Source organism: Maniola jurtina, chromosome 8 (assembly GCF_905333055.1).
Source record: "Maniola jurtina chromosome 8, ilManJurt1.1, whole genome shotgun sequence".
In the NCBI taxonomy this organism is placed as follows: domain Eukaryota; kingdom Metazoa; phylum Arthropoda; class Insecta; order Lepidoptera; family Nymphalidae; genus Maniola; species Maniola jurtina.
In genome coordinates, this window is record NC_060036.1 from 5,551,924 (window position 1) to 5,574,570 (window position 22,647).

The 22,647-nt window shown below is 36.0% G+C and overlaps 1 protein-coding gene across 1 annotated transcript in view; it reads left to right on the forward strand.

The window, feature by feature from the left end:
- Positions 1–22,647, forward strand: part of LOC123867764 (sorbin and SH3 domain-containing protein 1) — a 191,176-nt gene that overhangs the window by 34,560 nt on the left and 133,969 nt on the right. Inside the window, exons 4-6 of the mRNA XM_045910009.1 lie at positions 7,998–8,149; positions 13,594–13,649; positions 17,236–18,231. Of these exons, the coding sequence (XP_045765965.1) occupies positions 7,998–8,149; positions 13,594–13,649; positions 17,236–18,231 (1,204 nt within the window). The remainder of the gene's footprint in view (positions 1–7,997; positions 8,150–13,593; positions 13,650–17,235; positions 18,232–22,647) is intronic.

The window sequence follows — 22,647 nt, forward strand, 5'->3', positions numbered from 1 at the left end:
GAAAAGCAGCCCCGTCCAGTTTGAGTTGTGCGTTGATCAGTCAGTCAGTTTTTCCTTTTATATAATACTAGAGAATGCCTGCGGCTTCGCCCGCCTGGATTTCGGTTTTTTAAATCCCGCAGGATCTCTTTGATTTTCCGGGATAAAAAGTAGCCTATGTCCTTCCCCGGGATGTAGCCCAAGTCTGTACCAAATTTCATCAAAATCGGTTCAGCGGTTGGGCCGTGAAAACGTAGCAGACAGACAGACACACTTTCGCATTTATAATATTAGTATGGATATGGATGACAAAAAAAAAAATTATAGCTAATATATAAGTCCAAACATGACTGTTCTTCTACGGACACGATATTTTTAGTGCCCAGCTTCTATCTCCATTATCAGGCTTTTGTCGCTGTATTTAAAAAAAGTACTCTTGAAAGTAAAGTGATTGAGTTCAAAATCAATTATCCCGCCACATGCCATCTAGAGTTTTAATGCTCATCAGCTCTTCAATCATTCAAGCCACTTGTGCCTGAAAATTTTCCATTAAATCGAAGAATTGGAAGAAGCCGAAAAACCACTTACCAATTTCGACAGAATGACAACTTACAAACAAATCAAGCCTTGTCAAACTAATAAAAAGCTTCTAAAAAGTTGAAGTATTGGTGTATAGTTTTACACCTTGGGAGTTGGGACCCCTACGTCCACTTATAGAGGAGTCCATAAAATCCGGAACGTTTTTAATATTATTTAATCCACATCTATGATATTTATACCATGATATGTATAAATTACGTAAATTACAAAAATACGTATTTTTTTTTAGAAAACGACCAATAACTCAAAAACTGGCCCTTTTTGCCCATAGATGTTTAGAGATCATTTGATAGTATTTGACCTCCGCTACAACCTCTCAGAGAATGTAACGTTTTACTGGACTGTTTTATCATACACATGGATTAAAAAAAAAGTAAAAATGATCTCCCCGCTTCAATAAGTTTCTGATTTTAAATAGTACATAAAAAACAAGTATTAAAAAAAAGAATCATCAAAATCGGGGCTGTTTCTGAGGACTTCCTAAGATTGGCTGTTTTACGGCTTCATTGATTCCACTATTATACGCTCTGTCCATTGCCACTTCAGCTTTGCGTTTCTATATACTTTTAATAGGTGTGGTTTAACTTCGTCTGAAAAGTCCTATATCTATCTACATAATTCTAAGTTATACTACGGCAACTTGGATGTTGATTACAGATTGTTGTACGAGTTATACTTTTAATTAAACTAAGTGCCCCTGCTGCAACATTTTGAAAACTTTCACGATAAGACTTTGTACAACTTTGTTTACAGGAATATGTTGAGTACAAAATGCGTCTTCATGAATGTTATTAGTCTTCTTAGGTGGTGATTAAAAAAGTTTAAACAAAATGTATCTATGTTGTACGGGGTTGGGAGTTCGATCCCAGGCACGCACCCTTAACTTTTAGAAGCTATGTGCGTTTTAAGTAATTAAGTAATCACTTGCTTTAACGGTGAAGGGAAAAATCGTGAGGGAACCTGCGTGCCTGAGAGTTCTCCATAATGGTCAAAGGTGTGCGAATTCTGCCAATCTGCGCCTGGCCAGTGTGGTAGACTATGGCTGAAACCCTTATGAGAGGAGACCCGTGCTTAGTAGTGGGCCGGCGATGGGTTGATGATGATTATGTTGTAATTTGACTTACCAAAACTAAAGTTCCTACTTATTAGTCGTTTATTAATACGTTATCAATAAGAGTGCCTTAAAATCATTATTTTATAAAAGCTGAAAGTTTATCTGCGTATTTGTCCTCTGCCGAACTGCATATAATATTGTATAGAATTATTTTAAAACATTAATAATATTTTGTTAATATTAAAAAAAAAACAAAATCTTTATCAAAGGAAAGTTACGAATAAACGTTGGGACTTTTATACGAGCATTCTCTCGTTCTTTATCATAGTAACAATCTCGACACGGACGGAAAACAATGGTTTGCAAAATTTAAACTTTTCTTGTTAGTGTTTTTCTGTATATCAAAATTTTTCCACCTATTGCTCTTGTTTTAGGTCGAGGAGTGTTTTTATTCCTTTTCAGGGTTCCGTAACTGAAGGTGCCAACGGAGCCCTATTACTAAGCCATCGCGGTCCGTCCGTCCGTCTGTCCGTTCGTTTGTTTGTCAGCGGACTATATCTCGTGAACTGTAAAAAGTAGAGTTGAAATTTTCACAGAGTATGTAAATATTTATATTGCCGCGCGCTGTAACGACAAATAACAACAATTTTAAAATAGCTGCAATAAAATTAAAAAAAAAAAGTAATATTTCTTGACCTTGATACCGATTACTTTTCTGACGTTAATATAAAGGTACTTACTAGCAGCTATTTCAGTATTATACAAGTGTAAATTAAAAATTTATAACACCCCCGACAAGTGAAGGTTACAGTAACTAGAAAAGAGCTGATAACTTTCAAACGGCTGAAATGATTTTCTTGGATTATAGCTAAGAACACTCTCGATCAAGCCACCTTTCAAACAAAAAAAACTAAATTAAAATCGGTTTATTAGTTTAGGAGCTACGATGCCACAGACAGATACACAGATACACACGTCAAACTTATAACACCCCTCTTTTTGGGTCGGGGGTTAAAAATTAATTAGGAATCTTTATGACTGGGTACTTATGCAAATATGAAATTGCTGTTGCTGATAGCGAGACTCCTCGCTTGGGGCTCTACGATTGTCATAGTAATAATTTTATAGTAGCATTTTATCCTCGACTACGTAATACAGAGTACATAAGAGTATAATATTCTACGACTCGCCGCTCCGAGAAGTTGTACTTAGGTACATAATTTTATACGTAATTATACATATCTACTTTCATAAAGGTAGCCTTTTGTGTACTTTATTAGCGGTCGTGTTACGTGATTAAATCAAATCCCATGTCACGTGGGATTGGATTAAGCTTTTGCAACACGTGGGCCACGGGTATCAAAAGCCTAAAAGCCTAGTAGTTTAACGGTCAAGTAGCGTACTGAAATGCAAAAGGTTTGAGGTTCATTCCCTATCCGTTGCTCTATTAGGTGAACGACTACTGCTAGCAGATGGATGGGAAAGGCATTTTTCGCGGAAACATTTTACCGTGGTTAATAGCTTCTCTGGTACAAAAGGACTGGCCCATTTTTTGCGCAAAGGATCAGCCTGACTGTCCTGCGTGGAAATGCCTCTAGTATGCTTGGTACCATATCACGTAGGCATGATCTGTTCAGTACTTAGATAAGGCTTAAGTTTTATTGTAAAATTTTCAGTAAAAAACGGGATTTTTTTTAATTTATTTATTTATTTAATAATAGACTTAATTTAAAGAGAAACATTTTTCACCAGTTGTTATAGACTAAAGCACTAGATAAAAACAGTCTGGTGTTCGGAATTTTGCAGCCCAAATAGACCGTAGTCTGTGCTAGGGCTGACAAAAAAGAAAAAAAAGATTAAATAATTTTAAGATTTTAAGTTTAAAAAAAAAACTTATTTTGTATTATATTAGTCTTGATTATCATGGTAAAAAAAAATGTATTAGGTAATTATAATATCATGTAAGTCCACTTTACTTACCATACAGTCTGACTCTACCACTGCACCGGTTCGGAAAACAAACAGAATCAGCAATTATGCAAACCTGCGTATTGCAACCAAGATTACATGTAATACTTTTTCGAACTTAGATTTTCAGCACATTCAAAAAGTCTGGTCAAACTTGAACTTAATATTATACTGCAAAGTTCATTGGCCTGTAAAAAATACATCGGGTTACTGCACGTTTACATGAAATCATCGTGAGCTTGCCTTCCACAAGATTAATATTCCAATCGGGTGCCTATCCTATACAACAATAGCGTCCTCACGCATGAATATTCGAATAATGCCCATATAATGTTCCGATGAAATTGGCTTCACCATCGCGTGCCTTGGCTTAGTATCTTTGACTTTCACGGGGTGACCGGACGATACGCCAATATAGTTTTATTAAGAGCTCTCTATACTTTTTATGCTGTTTTAGGAATTAGGACAATCATGGTCATCATCATTAAAATTACGATAATTGCTAGCAATTGTGTTCTCTTTATGTTTTGAGTGCTTAACGACGTAATTGTGTAGTTTTACTGTGTTTTGTAATGACTGTATTTTGTGCGTGAGTTCCGAAGCTCGGTTGGTTGGGTTGTGAAGGGCAAAGTGCTCTTTTGAAGAAAATGTTGAAGTTTTGTTCACCGGCGGCAAGGCGGCGAGAGACTAACGCGGTTTGTGAATGCATTGTTTGTGGTTCCAAGTTCCAACGTTACAATAAGCAAATCCATGATATAATTTATTCTTGTATATCTATTATTATGTACTAGCGGACACTGTGCGGATTGCGTATGTTATTACGCTAGAAGAAAAACCATCTCATTATCACCCTATATCCTATCTATTGGTTGGATGGTTTCAAAGTCTATAACGGACATGCATTCCTACTCGTAGGTGTTTTCTTTATGCAGTGACAGTTATAAAATTCGCTCTTAGATTAGTGGGTTATAGTAGGTAGGTAAGCTACTTGAACAATTAGGTTGAGGTCAGATTTGCACGAAAAAAAAAGGTTTTCGCCATAAGTAGATAATATAAGGAAATGGATGAAAATTATCATTCATTTTCTTAAATTATTTTAAATTATGAAAACATATTACATTTCAGGTCCACTTGAAATGACACACGATATACCTATAGGTAGCAAAACTTTTTTAAATTTTCCAATAGGCTCATTCAAAAACAGGCACATAAGCGTACTGTACGAATTTGTCTTCAATTTTTAAAATACATTTGTATAAACTTTGCCTATCTGGAGTTTTATAAATTCTTTGTCTTCTACAAAACAAGTGGTTATTATTATCATGCTACTATTATCTTGTATCGCTTACGTTGTCTTACGACTATATAATGAGCTATAATTCCACATAACTACTTACTTGTATTACAGGCAACTTTTTTGTTGCACCTACTCAAAATACTAGAATCGAAATGTCGTTTGTCTTAGTCGCCCACCGCATTTTATCTGAAGAAAACTCCTGCCATAAGGAATAAGGATAGAAATTAGTCGAGCTTACGTCGACCCTATAGCCGTAACAATCTATACCTACTTATAGGTACCTAATGGAAATCACTCACGATTATTTAAACGTTAGAATAGCATATTATTATGGTGGAAAGATGTGTTAATTCTGAAGTTGCAAAAGAATCGATGCGAATATTCTATTATACTAGCTGATGCTTCCGACTTCGTTCATGGTTAGGTTTCTTAAAAACTCCGTAGGAACTCTCATTGTTCCGGGATAAAAAGTAGCCTATGTGTTAATCCAGGATATAATCTATCTTTATTCTAAACAGCCAAATCTGTCCTGTAGTTTTTGCGTGATGGAGTAACAAACATACACCCACACATACACACAAACTCTCGACTTTATAATACTCGTGTGATGCGTTATTATTTTCGTAAAAGAGATGCGCGAAAAGGTAGGTACCGAGTTTCAGGAAGGAAGCGTAAACTCAGACCAGACTTCTGAGTGCTCGGCGGCAAAGCGACGCGGTAGTTACCTCGATGTGGTTTATGAATGTGCATGGGATCACTTTACATCCACCTTAACCCCTTATATTCAGCGCATTTCCATTTTCAGCTGCATGGTGTATATATACCTACAAGCATTTTCATTGTTTCCACTTGTTCTCACCAAAACAATAAGTTAGAATAAGTGAAAACAATAACTCGTGAACAGGCATCACCTCGTTTTTAGGGTTCCGTATCTCCAGAGAAAAAAGGATCCCACATAGGATCACTTCTTTGCCTCTTTCTGTCTGTCAATATCCGTCTAGGGAATCAACATCTATAGGGTACCTACTACCCTTGACCTAGAATCTTGAAATTTTGATGGTAGCAATGTTTTATGCCAAATTTTTATATTATTAGGGAAAAATCCGAAAACCGTGAATTTGTGGTTCATCATCATCATCATCTTCAGCCTGTGGACGTCCACTGTTGGACATAGGCCTTCCCTATAGAGCGCCACCACACCCGGTCCTCAGCCTTCCTCATCCAGCCACTTCCCGCCAGCCGCTTTATATCGTCGGTCCATCGTGCTGGAGGGCGTCCCACACTACGTTTGCTTAAACGCGGTCTCCACTCAAGGACTTTCCGGCTCCAACGGCCATCGCCTCTACGACAGGCATGGCCTGCCCACTGCCACTTCAGCTTGCTAATAGTTTGGGCTATGTCAGTGACCTTGGTTCTCCTGCGGATCTCCTCATTTCGGATCTTATCCCTCAGTGAAACTCCTAACATAGCCCTCTCCATAGCTCGCTGAGCGACTTTGAATTTGTGAACAAGGCCATTTGTCAGTGTCCACGTTTCAGCACCATAGGTGAGGACGGTCAGGACACACTGGTTGAAGACTTTTGTTTTCAGGCATTGAGGAATTGACGATGAGAAGACTTGACTTAATTTTCCAAAAGCTGCCCAGCCTAGCCGAATTCTTCTGTTGGCTTCCTCATCGAAATTGCTTCTGCCTAATTGAATTATTTGGCCAAGGTAGTTGTATTGTGAAACAATTTCGATGCTAACATTTTCGACACGAACCGGTGTCGGGGCAACGTGCTGATTGATTATCTTTGTTTTGTCCATGTTTATCCCGAGACCGACACGTCTGGAAGAGCGGCTTAGGAATTTGTGGTTACATCTCAAAAAAAAAACTAAATATTATTTTCTTGTACTACGTAGCCTACAAGTAAAAGGAAATATCTGAAAACCGTCTTCTGGTCGCACAAAAAAAATTAAAAAGTGTTATTTCTTGTACGATGATACGAAACCCTTCATGTGCGACTCCAACTTGCACTTGCTTGGCCAGTTTTTAGGGTTCTGTACCTCAAAAGGAAAAGACCCGAGTACGGAACCCTCGGTGGGCGAGTCTGACTCGCACTTGGCCAGTTTTTTGTGATGGAGAATAGATGTAGTTTAACGGTTTTTCTGAGTAATTTTAAAACCTTCGGTTGAGGTATACTGAGCTAAAATTTCATTTTCATATTAAGTACCGTTAGGAAATAATATCCCGCCCTTCTAACGACCTTCATAACCTAATGCACGGACGCACATGTCATAATATTCAGACCACAGATTCTGAATGGGCACCGCAACGAGAGGGCGTGATGATTATGTATAAGTGGTCGACCTTTTGTTATTACCTCTGAAAAGGAAATTAAAATTCCTGCAAAGCATTTGAGTAGCAATTTACCACTAAACTTTTAAAATGAAAGTAATTTTAAGCCTTACTCTCTTTACCATCACTACCCATATTATTATTGATACGAAAGGGTGCTTATTTGTTGGTTTGTCTTCCAATCACGCCGCAAAGGAGCAACGGATCAGCGTAATTTTTGCATGGGTATACAGTTTAGTTAAAAATCTGGAAAGTGACATAGGCTACATTTTATCCCGAAAAATTAAAGAGTTTCCACGGGGTTTTTAGAAAACCTCAATTTACGTGGATGGAATGACGGGTACAGATGGCACTTATTTTTACTAGAGAATGCCCGCGACTTCGTCCGCGTGGATTTAGGTTTTTAAAGATCCCGTGGGAACTGTTTGATTTTTCGGGATAAAATGCCTATGTCAGTTACAGGGACGCAAGCTACCCCGGTACCGAATTTCATAAAAATCGGCCAAGCGGATGGGTTTTTAGGAATCCCGTGGGAACTCTTTGATTTTCCGGGATAAAAAGTAGCCTATGTCCGACCCCGGGATATAAGCTAACCCTGTACCAAATTTCGTCAGAATCGGTTAAACTGTTGGGCCGTGAAAAGGTAGCAGATAGACACAGACAGACAGACACACTTTCGCATTTATAATATTAGTATGGATTATATATTTTATTTAGATGCTTAATTCAGTTACATTCAAGGAAGTGGTGTAATGTTCCAGGTCAACCCTGGTCGAAAGGCGTCTTTGAGCGGGATCCGCGAGGGAGATGTCATCACGTCGATCAACGGGAAAGCGACGAAGGACATGAGCAATGCCGACGCTCATGCCATGCTCAGATCTGCTGGACCTGCTCTACGACTGGGTTTGAATGAGTAAGTTTTTCCGATGATCACGAAAATGTACAAATATATTTCTAAATTACTTATTATTGTAACTCTAACATCTGAAACAACGTAAATACCTGCAATTCCCTGATGGGGCTTCATGTTATTGTGAATGTTATTTTATAATGTGCATTGCAAATTATCATTAAATGAGGAGGTAAATGAGTAAATTAAACTGTAACGCTAATACCATCGAGGTATGAAATAAAACAAAGTCTACGTAACGCGCTATGATCGCGACGTGGCGACAATCTTTTTAACCCCGGACCCAAAAAGAGGGATGTTGTAAGTTTGACTTGTGTATCTGTGTATCTGTCTGTGGCATCGTAGCTCCTAAATTAATGAACCGATTTTAATTTAGTTTTTTGTTTTTTTTTTTTTTGTTTGAAAGGTGGCTTGATCGAGAGTGTTCCTAGCTATAATCCAAGAAAATCGGTTCAGCCGTTTGAAAGTTATCAGCTATTTTCTAGTTACTGAAACCTTCACTTGTCGGGGGTGTTATAAATTTTTAATTTATAAACAAAAACTAACTACTGATGAAAGCTAGTCAGGGATCCGACTAGAAAGCTGTCCACGTTCGATAGTGGGCAAATACTTTTATACATATTAATTACCTAGAATAGTCCTCGATCGATCGCGGGCAAATTCCTCTAAATTTTCGGAGTTATGTCTGTTTAAAACAACTAACGGTGAAGGAGAACATCGTGAGGAAACCTGCATGCCTGAAAACCGTCCATAATGTTCTTGAAGGTGTGTGAAGTCTGCCAATCCGTACTGAACCTAACCTATAGACTATATGGCCAAACCCTTCTTATTTTGCGAAGTTAGTGCTCATGTAATGAGACGGTGAGATCAATGGGTTGATCATCCACTGAGTTTTAAAACTTATTTACAACAGTAGGTATAAAGTTTAATAAACGTTTTGTAAAGCATATTATTCTTAGAAAATATAGACTTATCTGACTCTAATATAAGTATCTAAGAAAAAGCTTCTGAGCGCGGTATGAAAAATGCATTTTAAATACTTTACGGAGCGAAGAACGTAAGGCACTCCGTTAATGTCAAGACTGACATAACACAGCTCTTGTTATCTGCGAGTCCGTTTTAATTTTCTCGTATAATCTTACGAGAACTACAATTTAATTTATGGCAACTGGCAAGTGAATATCTGACAGACAAAATCTGTAACGATAAAATCCTTTTTCTGGCAACTGGCAAGTGAATATCTGACAGACAAAATCTGTAACGATAAAATCCTTTTTCTGGCAACTGGCAAGTGAATATCTGACAGACAAAATCTGTAACGATAAAATCCTTTTTCTGGCAACTGGCAAGTGAATATCTGACAGACAAAATCTGTAACGATAAAATCCTTTTTCTGGCAACTGGCAAGTGAATATCTGACAGACAAAATCTGTAACGATAAAATCCTTTTTCTGGCAACTGGCAAGTGAATATCTGACAGACAAGTGTCGGTATCACTCGGTATCTGGTATAGTTATCTTACTTTGAAGATTGAAAATACTTACTAACTGCTTACTAAACTAGCGGCACGCTATGATGGCCGGTTTGACGTTTGTCCGCTCATGAAGTTCCGTATTAATTGATAACGACTTTGAAGGAAATAATTGTATTACTTTATTGACGATAGTGATGTGCAGAGATTCATAAATTTTATGGAATGTAGTTTTAGGTTTAGGACTCAAAATTTATTTATTAAATTGATTTCTTAAATGTATACAAGTGTAGAAAAATCAGTTTGCACCATTTAAGGGGTGAATGTACTTGTGAATATGAACAATTTTCACTATGTGGACAAACCTCTGAAATCGCAAAAAAATATCAATAAATTTTTAAAAATGGAATCTAATACGATCGTCACATAGGATCGCTGGCTAGCACAACTACTACCTCCGGCAAACTCGCGTCAATGCTCAATGCAAAACAAAGCAGTTTCGAATTGACGTTGCTTCGAAAAGTATAAACTGTCAGTGCAATGCGATTGTGATATAGTTTTGACCTGGCTTTGGATTTCAAATATTGATACTGCATTACTGTTGACCCTTGCTCGTTAATTTGGACTCTGTTCAAGCCCTTTGTTGTGGATTTCGTCGATATGACCGAACGTACGCAGAGAACTGTTCTAAATAGTCAGACACGTGAGTTCGTAATACGCCTTCGTAACTATTTCGATCGTGAAGCTCAAAATGGAGGGCCAATTTTACCTATAACGTCAGTGGTTGAACGCGTAGCTGATGCGCTTAATATTGGACAACGAACTGTTAGACGGATAACTAAAAAAAAATATGGCGAGACTGGCACAGAAGAAAATAAACTTCACACACCAAAAAAGAGAAAACGAGCAAAACCAGTCGTAGGCATCGATAGCTTTGATGCCGATGCTATCCGAAGACATGTTTACGGCTACTATTTACAGAAGGAGTATCCAACAAGAAAAAAGTTGGTGCATTCACTGAAGGAAGCTGGATTATTCTTCGGTGGGGAAAGTTCTTTAACGAAGATTTTGAAGACCATTGGATTTCGATACAAAAAATGTAACAAACGCAAAATATTGATGGAAAGATTTGATATAGCGATGGCAAGGTATACTTTTTTACGGCAAGTGAAAGAAATCAAAAATTGGCAAAATGTTGTGTTCTTGGATGAAACATGGCTTAATGCTAACCATACTGTAGGCCGTTCTTGGAACGATGACACAGCAGCATCTACTTCCAAAGTTCCTGTAGGAAAAGGATCGCGACTTATAATTTGTCACGCCGGAACCATCAACGGGTTTGTCGAAGGTTCTCTCATGGCTTTTGCGTCAAAAACCACTGGAGACTATCATGAAGACATGAATGGAGAAAAGTTTACTGAATGGTTTACCTCAATGTTGTGTAGCCTCCCTGAACCATCTATTATAATTATGGACAACGCCCCATACCACTCGATGCAAATTGACAAGCCACCTGCCCAATCCCAAAAGAAAGCTGATATCGTCGCATGGCTTCGTAAAAATGGCGTAGATGCAAACATGAATATGTTAAAAGCGGAATTAGTACGTCTTTTAAAAGAAAACAAACCAACCAAGATCCGATACGTCATTGACGAAATAGCATTAGAACATGGGCACAGAGTTATACGGTTACCGCCTTATCATTGTGAGTATAATGCGATTGAGTTGGTGTGGGCTCAAATTAAGGGATATGCTGCAAGACACAATACAGAACCCCCATTTACCACAAAAAAAATGCTAAAATTATTAGAAGAAGCTTGTGAACATGTGACTAAAGGAGACTGGGAAAAGGTTGTGAATAGAACTGTTAAATTAATAAGGGAAGATTATGAAAGAGATGTGAAAATAGATAATATTATAGAAAACGAACATATAATTATTAATGTATGTGATGATAGCAGTGACGACAGTGAAAATAGTAGTATGGACGAATCTGATTAATTATGGCCTTTTGTGGCACCTTTTTTGGTATCTTTTGTATTCATATGTTTCTTGTGTGCATATAAAGTATGTATATTCATTTTCGTTCAAATATTCAGTTCGTTCAAATAAATTAAATAAACATATACATTTTTGTTTTATTAAACCTATTTAATCAGGTACAAAAACAAAACTTAATTGTTTTTTGTTCGAGAATAAATTGACATTCCACATCACTATTGTAATGTGTCAAACTGGCCATCATAGCGTGCCGCTAGTATAATTATTATTTGTTCATGAACACATTTTTAATTTCTTTTGTGATGTAACCACAAATTCACAGTTTTCGGATTTTTTCCTTTACTTGTGCTTTAAGATCTACATATACCCTATAGGTGTACCCTATAGGAAGTAGCCTATAGGTTGAAAGACACGACAGACGGACGTACGGACAGACAGACAGACAGACAGACAACAAAGTGATCCAATAAGGGTTTCGTTTTTACTTTTGAGGTACGGAACCCTAAAAAAGTACTAGGTATTAAGAGTCTATTAAAAATAATAATTTAAATTTTTAAATAAAAATAAATTTTTTTGCTAACAATGCAATTCAAAGCTGAAATTAATTTTCAAAAGCCTCGGCAATTCAGTAAAGGAAGTGATACAATGCAAACGTTTGCGCTCTAAATTTGCATAATACACAGTCAAGTGCAAAAACGCTGAACACCGCTACAGAGGGATGCTAAAGTGACGTAAACAAAACAACATCCATATCTACTAATAATATTATAAATGCGAAAGTGTGTCTGTCTGTATGTTTGTTTGTCTGTCTGTCTGTCTGATATCTTTCACGGCCCAACAGTTAACCGATTTTGATGAAATTTGGTACAGAGCAAGCTTACATCCCGGGGACGGATATATCATGCTACTTTTTATCCCGGAAAATATGCTTTAAGATTTCCTACGGGATTCTTAAAGGTTTACGGTTCATACGAAAGAGGTAGATTTCATCCCGGAAATTGACATTTTAGACAATAGACAATAGGCATTTTTTATCCCGGAATATCAAAGAGTTCCCACTGGATTTTTAAAAAACCTACATCCACGCGAACGAAGTCGCGGGCATCAGCTAGTAACTGATATTACTGATACTGCGTGATATGAAATCTTGCCCTATAAATAGGAGCCTTTTTTACGAGTACAAAATAGATATTTGTATCAATAAAATTAATGTAAAGACCATTGGCATTTGGCAAGGTACTTTGTTTTGTTGTGTCATTTCTTTTTTTTTGTTAATTAAGTATTATACTTGTACTACCTAAGTAGCAAACAAATAGAATACTGAGAATTACCAGCAATGACGTCCAAGTACCTACAGTGCATTTGACCGTAGTGTGAACTTGGCCTTAGATTTTAGATTTCAGTTCGAAATTTTGCATTCTACTGCACCGGAGCTGGAGGCCCGGTTTAATCTTGTTGCCCTTTGTCCATTTTACACGAAATTCAGTGTCGCATTGCTTTAGGGATAAGAATGACTGAAGCTAAACCTTAAAAGCCACTCAGTGAAATGGCTAGCAGCATAGGAAGAGCCGGAACAGATTACTTGAGTCCTATGACGTGTGATAGGTACTCTACTCTAGTATAAGATTTTAGAAAAGCTTAAGATAGCTGAAATGTAACGAATAGGTAATGTTTCATAGTTTTAGAGATTCCCTCATAGCTATATTAGTACATTTTGATAAATCATTGGGTATGTGTGTGTGTGTGTGTATGTGTGTGACCTCTCAGGCATGCAGGTTTCCTCACTATCTTTTCCTTCACCGAAATACCAAGTGATGTTTAATTACTTAAAACGTACATAACTCTGAAGAGTTAGAGGTGCTTGCCCGGGATCGAACCCCCTATCTACCAAATACGAGGTAGACGTCTTAACTACTAGGCTAGCATAGCTATGTTGACTTGCATTACCTACTAATTAAAGTTTTCTTGTTGGCAGAGATAGAGAGATGTCACCGCGAAGAAGATCTATTGGCAAAGCTGCAGAGTTGAAAAGTAAGTTTGGAAATTAATTACTTTTAGACTAACTTATAAAATTCTTAAGTTCACTGACTTCAAAGATCCCTGAAAGTCACTAAAGCTTTTCAAAAGTTACTATCAGATGCTTTAGTCGTTATTAGCCATAGAAGCTTTTTCGTACAATGCAATCCTTTTCATTTCAAAAAAGCAATATAAATATTTGACTATATATTATTTAAAAATAAGTAAGTCTTCAAATAAAGTGCGATAAATTAATAACTGTGCTTGCTTGCTTTATTATCTAAAAATAATTTGGACTTGAAAGATCACCAGTTTAGATGGCGGACCGAAATTAATATAGTTGTTAAATCCATTCCATTAAACTATTGCCTATCTAACCTTTGATAAAAATTATACTAATATTATTTCCCTTTTCTCTACAAATATGGGTGAAATCTTGTGTTAAAACAGTATTTAGATATGGTATCTGTTCAACGCACCGCACCGTTTTGATTCGTCGGCGATCTTTTCGATTTCACATTCATGAATATACTTCTACTGTACACCACAAAATTATTACAGAAAAACACACAAAAAAAGATGTACTTTAACCTATGCACTCTCTTATCTATGCCTACATTGTGATTCAAGATTTACGCTTAGTTAAAGAGAAATGGGTATTAGTCACGTCTGCTGAAATTATCCAATAGAAAAGTTGATTACAATTAACCCCTCAATAAAAGCTCTTAACCACAAAGGGCGCCGACCGCATCATACCATCTGCTGTAGTGCGTAGGGGTAGAACAAATCCGCACCACAGTAGTGATTCGACAGTGAAAGTGAATATACATAAGTAATATAATAGCATAAACTAACTAATATATAGGTAACATAATAGGATAGAACTGACATATAAGGGTAAGCTCAAACACTGTGTACTGGATTGAACATTTACAAATAGTTTCTCTCTATAACTAAACGTAGATTTCATACATTACGGACATTCCTGCCGAGCAAAGGCGGGATGGGCTGAATCATACTGTATAATAAATAGCATAAAATTAATACATAGGATGGTAGGTACATTATTTCATTTCTTCCCTATTAGTAAAGTAACACGTTCGATATCGATACAAAAAATCAGTACCAAAACTTCTTAGTGCAATTCCATACGAGTTTCATTGTCATTCAGAACTTTTAGAGGAAGGTTTAATTGTATTGAAATAATTTAAAATGTTCATAATATGTATCTATCTATGGAATAGGTAAGCTCGTGCATAGCTGGGACGGATCAACTATAGAAGATATCTTTCTATAACTATATAATTCATATTTCTTGTTAAAGACCTAATTTAAGAGTACATATTTCATTTATTGTAGGTATATTAATTAATATTTTATGAGTTACGTTTTTTCGCTGAACTACACTATCTTCAGCTGGATTACTGATGTCCGTTCAAGAGTTCTATTTTTCAGAAAAAAATACTACATTTCGAACCTCTTATATTTTAACCATTTGATTGATAAATACTGGGGCCCGATACCAAATAGGACGTAAAAGAGCTGAAAATAAGCAAATATCAGTTTATTTCTATTCGTAGGTAGTTAGAATTGTTTCTAATGATACTGATAGAGAAAATCCGATATCATTTAAGCTTGTTTAAGCTTGGGAAGTGTTCAGATAAAAACAATGATCAGACTCGCCATTAGATGCAAAGAGGGATAAAGTTTATCCCTTCATCCTTGTTGGATACTTCAGTTGCAACTATATTAATTGAGGTCATATTTAGTTCAGCGATTTTATACCTAGTTATAATTTAAAGCTCTCTTTAAGCTTTTCAAAGAAAAAAACCAATTAAGAGACGGTCATAAAGATATTTTTCTAGTCTGTTGGAAAAGACAGAGCTAATCTAATTTATGGCTTAGGTTGTTCATAGAAAATATGGATTAGACTAGCAATTAAGTACAACAAGTGTAAATTAAAAATTTATAACACCCCCGACGATCCAAAGTATTTGAGTTTTCCAAAACATCATTTTCAAATAAATAATTATGTATTTAGACAACGTCCATCTTGACAGCTTGACATTTGTCAATTGACATAATATTAAGAACCTAACGGTTATCTAACCTTCTTTTCAACAAGAAAACTAGAAAAGAGCTGATAACTCTTAAACGGCTGAACCAATTTTTTTGGATTATAGCTAAGAACACTCTCGATCAAGCCACCTTTCAAACAAAAAAAACTAAATTAAAATCGGTTCATTCGTTTAGGCGCTACGATGCCACAGACAGATACACAGATACACAGATACACAGACACACAGATACACAGATACACACGTCAAACTTATAACACCCCTCTTTTTGGGTCGGGGGTTAAAAATATGCGAAATTATAAAGTTATACGCTATGTCAGTTCGAATAGGTGTATAAATTGCAACTACTCGCCATTGACTAAGTCGTTTTATGCCTTTTGTAATTCTCTTGAATGTAACAAACGATTTTTTTCTGATTCAGGTTCTACTGTTTAGATATGTCATAAATAACATTTATTTGATTACAGATACTTTTCCAACCCTTAGAACGTGAAGTGTTCTTTTTAACTCCCGACCCAAAAAGAGGGGTGTTATAAGTTTGACGTGTGTATCTATGTATCTGTCTGTGGCATCGTAGCTCCTAAACGAATGGACCAATTTTAATTTAGTTTTTTTGTTGTTTGAAAGGTGGCTTGATCGAGAGTGTTTTTAGCTATAATCGAAGAAAATCGGTTCAGCCGTTTGAAAGTTATCAGCTCTATTCTAGTTTTCTTATAGAGGTTTTTGTGTCGGGTGTTTGCGAGTTTCACAATTATTTCAAATTAATTGTATGGTTCTTGGTATATAGTCCTGAAAATACAAACTTCTATTTGATAATTATATTATTAGCCTTGTTAACTAACATTTTTGCCTCCAATTGAGCGTAAGGAGCAAAGATACCTACCAAAATAATAAAAAGATAGAATCTAAAAATTGATATAATAATTTAAATACATTATACTTACTAACTGCATAATTTATCATGCATTAAAAGACGTTCTGTCCGCGACTTTAAAAAGCCATTTCCTTTTATAAATGCATTTTATTTAATGCAATCACGTGCATACGAAGCGATCCGGAAACCCGCAGAACAGGAAATCCACGGCGTGCAGGGAAGGAAATTTAATATCCCGCAAAGAAATCTAATCTAGAATCCAGTACTGCGTTTGGAATTAGTTAAACGGCTAATTTCATTTCAAATAACTAGGTACCCACTACATAGTTTTGATCCAAAAACCATTACGTTTCTAACGTAAAATATATTTTTCAAAACCAACCCAATCGCTGCTGTTAGAAAAAAATTCTAATGGTATTAATAGATATGCTTCTTGTGAATAATTACAAAAGTGATGAAATAGTATAACCGAACATAACTAAATGAATCATATATGTCTATCCGTAATTGAAAAACGTGTTTTGAATATAAAGAGTGACTCACTTTATATTCAAAACACGTAAATTTTTTCTTAGAATAATTAATGTGACAATATTATTTTTTTAAATTTTGTTTTACACATAATTAATGGAAGCTCCTTTTGTTTCAGGACCATCGCAACTGATATCGGAAATAAACAGTGGGATAGCGACGCCACAAGCGCCTGTCTACGCGACAATAAGACCACCGCAATCGCCACATAATAAACTACAATCCCCAACTCTATCGCTCAACTCACCTTATTCAACTTTTAACTCAATACCTCTAGTAAAATCTGTTGCACTATCTGAAGAACAACCAAAATTTCATCCAACGAATCCCTTTTATTCCACATTACCTTCAAATTATAATGCTTCTAAACTTCCTATTCCAAATGGAAAAGTTTCAACCTCTCCCTTACATAGTAGATCCGTAAACAAATCAGATTCCTATTCACATAATAATAATGATCGTGATTTAAAATTGTCATCTTTTTTCTCAAAAAAAATTGACTCTGGGCCTAGTAGTATACCGAATATTATGTATAACGATTCACAACCAAAGAATTCTTATACATCGCCAAAGTATTTAGCAAATGATAAATATAACACATTTTGTAATAGTCAAACTAAACCATCAGGGTTTAGAATTGCCGACGATATTACAAACAACGATAGGAATCCATTTGAATCTAGTAGAATTAGTGATTTTCACCAATATGAACAATGTAAGGATAAGTTAAATTATTCATCACCCATTGGTGAAAAAACGATATTTTATTCCAAAAGTGACGAAAATATTCAATCCAATGAAAAGGTAACTAAACATTCAACGATAACAGAGAAAAAAATTAGTGAAGTTGAAGAAATAAAGACTATTAAAAAAATTACGCTTAATGGGTCCCATGAAAGTGACCACAACCACAGAAATGGCATACTTAATTCTTCAGAAGAACTCTCAAAACCAAACCGATCTTTATCACAGGATCATGTTACGATAGAACGTCTGATTCCTACTACTTTAGAAAATGACACTTCTTACAAAAACGAAACAGAACGTGGAAGAACAAAGCAAGAAACTTATTATTCATCCTCATGCCAGACACCACGAAAGGAGTATAATGTAGGTAAGTGATTTTGTATTCCTGATTACTTACTTAAAAAAAATCTTTAAGGTTATTATAAAAATACTTACGAATTGGGTGCTGGTATACAATACATGTATGTACTCGTATTATTAGAACATCAATAAGTTTATTTTATTGAGTTTTAAAGCAAATGTGTTCACTTGGTAGGTAGGTAAACAAGATGGAAAGGCTAGATTTCGCCGACTTTTTTAAATTTTGTTTAAAATTAAAAATAAAATCTGTCCTAAATAATCTTCTCGTGTCTGTTAAAGTTTTATCCACAGAGCTATAAGGGTGGTTTCAATATCAACAGTTTCATCAACTCAACATAACAAACAATTTGTTGAAGTTTTTGGATTTTTTTTCTTAGAAATCGAAAAATACCTAATCTAAATAGGAACCTTAACACCACTATGTCATTGTTTGACAATCAGAAGTGTACAAGTGTACAAGAGTACGAAATTTGAATGACTTTGACTATACCTAATCTACATAAAATGATTTTCGTATTATAATATGAGTAAACAAACTAATTTTTACATGAGATATATCATCGTATCAATAGAATTAGTAATGCTGGTACAATAGGTATTTATCATTGATTTATCAGAACAACTGCTCTAAATAAAGAGACAAGACAAGGTCTTGGGCTGGCCGATGGGTGTGGTGTCACGCTCTAAAGACGACCTGGAAACGACCCGAAATCCTTAAGTAGTTCCATCGACGGCATAGCTCAACGTTCTTTAGACCTCGTTCTGAATAGTCGTTCCTTTGGCCTAGGCAGTCGTAATTTTTTGTTATACTATTAAAACCAAAGTTGTTTCTCCAAAATCTCTAATTTTAAAAATGAAGACTGTAACTCATAATTTAAAATCTTAAATGGCCAAAATATTTAAAAAGTTCTGATATGGCATCGTTTGACTAAATTTTAGGCCAAAGATTTCGGTTTCGGTATCAAAAATGAATTCCCCCTGTTTCACGAGTAGCCCGTACATTTTTCATCCACCATCGGAATCATCTGCGACCGAATCAGATGATAGCGTTGATTCTGGATGTGAAAAGACCGTCGGTGATGGTGTTCGAACGAAATACATCGACCCCAAGCGGAGGACAATTAACAAAGTTAGCAAAAAGATACTCAAAGCTATTGAGCGACTAACGTGTAACATAAAACGAAACTCTAAAACCAAGAAAGTGAGTGCACAGGAAACCGAGAGCAAAACGAAAAGTAAGTTACTTTGTAGTAGTACCTATTGTAGAAGTCGGCGACTTGGTCAGTTTGAGCAAAAATCCAAAGCAATTTTACTCCCCTCTTGTGGTACTTAGACAAAAATTCCATAAGACTTTAAATTGAAATGTATAATTCTTGTGTATTTAAAAACTATGTTAAGTACAATAAAACTTAAAACTATCCTTTATACAAACTATATTGTACTATACTGTTCTAATGATGCGAATGGAGTGGTGCCAAAAATATTGGCTGTATTTTCACGTTGAACAGCCAAGATGTTTCTTTGCGCAAAAAGTGAGCCAGGTTTTTTGACACCCAATGAGGCAATTAACCACGGTGAAACGTTTGACTCTCCATGGCAAACGGAAAAATGAAACTCTTGATAAGAGAGGCTTGCGCAAGGTTTTAGCCATTTCTGCTGTGGATCCAGATCTCGATTCTGTCTCTCTGTTATGACACGGGGTATATGTGTCAACGCAAGTTGCATATAACAGGTTACCACATTAAGTCCCGTCCCCATTACTAGGGAACCAGTGTCGCTCTATCAGGTCTTTTGCCATCATCCCGACCTTTCCCTGCCGCCTCAATGAACGCAGGAATATCCATGGTGGATGGTGGCAAGGTATTGTTAGGTACTGTTAAGAACACTATCGTAATGTTTGAATAAAACTTTGGATCGTAATAATCACATTTATTATCTTCTATTAAAATATGAGAAAAAGTAGGGAACATCTGGTTCAAATTCTGAATGACGTTTACGATTTTATAAATTAAATTTACGAATCATAAAGACGAGTGCAATTATATTTTGGACAGTCTCAAGGATTGTCGAACATGAAACACCCCGATCCAGTAGCATTTACTACGCTAACTTGCTCCATACAAACTCATATAAACTAAATTTTTCGCACCGCATCAAGTCGTGTCGCTTAAGTGAGCTTTGCTCCATGCCTTGCACCTTAAATATTATAAATAAGTACGAAAGTGTGTTTGTTCGTTAGTTTGTCCTTCAATCACGTCGCAACGGAGTAATAGATCGAATTATTTGCATGGATATATAATATATAGTAAAGGCCTACAGAGTGACGTAGGCCATTAACTTATCTCGGTAAAACAAACGGTTCCTGTGGGATGGCATGTCATTTTTTCACCTTTGTCCTTCAATCACGCAGATCCGCGTGATTTTTCGCGTGAATATACAATGACATTCAATTAAAAATTTGAAGAGTGGCATAGACTACTTTTTATCTCGGGAAACCAAAGAGTTTCTACGGGATTTTAAAAACCTAAATCCACGCGGCAATAGTCGCGGGCTCTCGAGATTTGACTATAATATTATCCATACAAATATCATGGTCGATCCATTGTTCCGTTACGGCGTGATTGAAGGGCAAACCAACAAACAAACACCCTGTCGCATTTATAGTACGTCTCGTGATTTTATTCTTCCATCACAACTCCACGGAATTTTTATGCAGACAATGCACGAAGCGATGCTTACGTTTAAGTTGTATTTTTAACCCCCGACCCAAAAAGAGGGGTGTTACAAGTTTAACGTGTGTATCTGTGTATCTGTCTGTGGCATCGTAGCTCCTAAACTAATGAACCGATTTTAATTTAGTTTTTTTTTTTGTTTGAAAGGTGGCTTGATCGAGAGTGTTCTGAGCTATAATCCAAGAAAATCGGTTCAGCCGTTTGAAAGTTATGAACTCTTTTATAGTTACTGTAACCTTCACTTGTCGGGGGTGTTATAAATTTTTAATTTACACTTGTAATAATTTGTAAGTTTACACTGCGGATCGCGCATCGCGTAGGATCCCACACTATGCTCTGCCGGTAGTGCAATGCAGCGTCGTCACGGTAATATTAACCGTGGCGTCGTCGACCGCCTCGCGCCGTCTGGTTTAGCCTGTGGGTTTAGTAGTAGGAGGTTTTTCATACAGTTCGTAGTATTGAAACAGGAATAAGCCTATGGTTCCTTGTATTGCTTCATTTATCTACACAAGAGCAACATAGTGCGACATTGTGGCATGCTATGAATTGTGTACAAATTGAAACATTAATTTTTCAGCTTTAAGCAGTATGCGGCAGTCTTTTTCCGATATTCTATACGAATACAATACTCGTTCAATGTGACATTTTACTGTGCATGTGTAAGGTTACCTATCTATAAAAGGATTATATTAAAAGACAATTTTTTTTAGTAATCATTTTATCATACTTATTATAGTTAAAAAAATTCTATATGTGCACCAATGTTGATAGGAACATAGGAATACTATTACGTCTTTCGGGCCCCGAGCACTTTAAATATCGTTGCTGAGTCTGCAATTTTACTACCATATCCCACCCGGCCCTTGATCTGCAAAAAATATGATAAAAAGACCCTTCAGCGGCCTTGACGTATTGAAAAAGTGATAAGTTTCTTTTTACCAATCCCGCGAAGAAGTACTCACTATTATATTGACATGAATATGTTATATATTTATATATAAAAGGAAAAGTTGACTGACTGACTGACTGATTGAACTAAAACCGCACAGTTCAAATTACTGGACGGATCGAGCTCAAAGGCATGCAGATAGCTCTTGACGGACGGACGGATTGAGGGACGGACCCGTAATAAAGGAAAATTCAACCGCTAAGAAAGTAAAATAGGGGTTAGAAATTTGTGTAGTCTACGCTGATGATCTCGCGGGCAAAAGTTAGTATTTTTTTAAACTGGACTATCGGATTCAACATATTAAGGAAACTTTTCATTTGTTACCAAACGATTTGACTTATTTTTTCTTGGAACTACTTTTCTGGATCATATTATCTAAGAGCCTTATTATAATGTTATATAACCATTGTATGTATTTATGAATAACTTTACAGATAAGCTAAATAAATATTTTCCTTTTTCATTCATTCATTTTCATACATCGTAGTTAGGTAAAATCTACGTATTTAATAATATTGAATTCTGAATAAGCTAAAATATTTCTAGTATGCGTAAATTCCATCATTCTTTTTTTAGTTTCAGCAATGGAAACTGAAACAGGCGTGTTTGAAAATATTTATTTGTTAAATTTAAACGTTACATTGATCTCAAACGTGATGTTGCGTAATGAATTCGGTTACCATTTGCGAATGCACGAAAGTGGGATTTTAAAAGCTTCGCAAAAATTCAATTTCATCGGGGA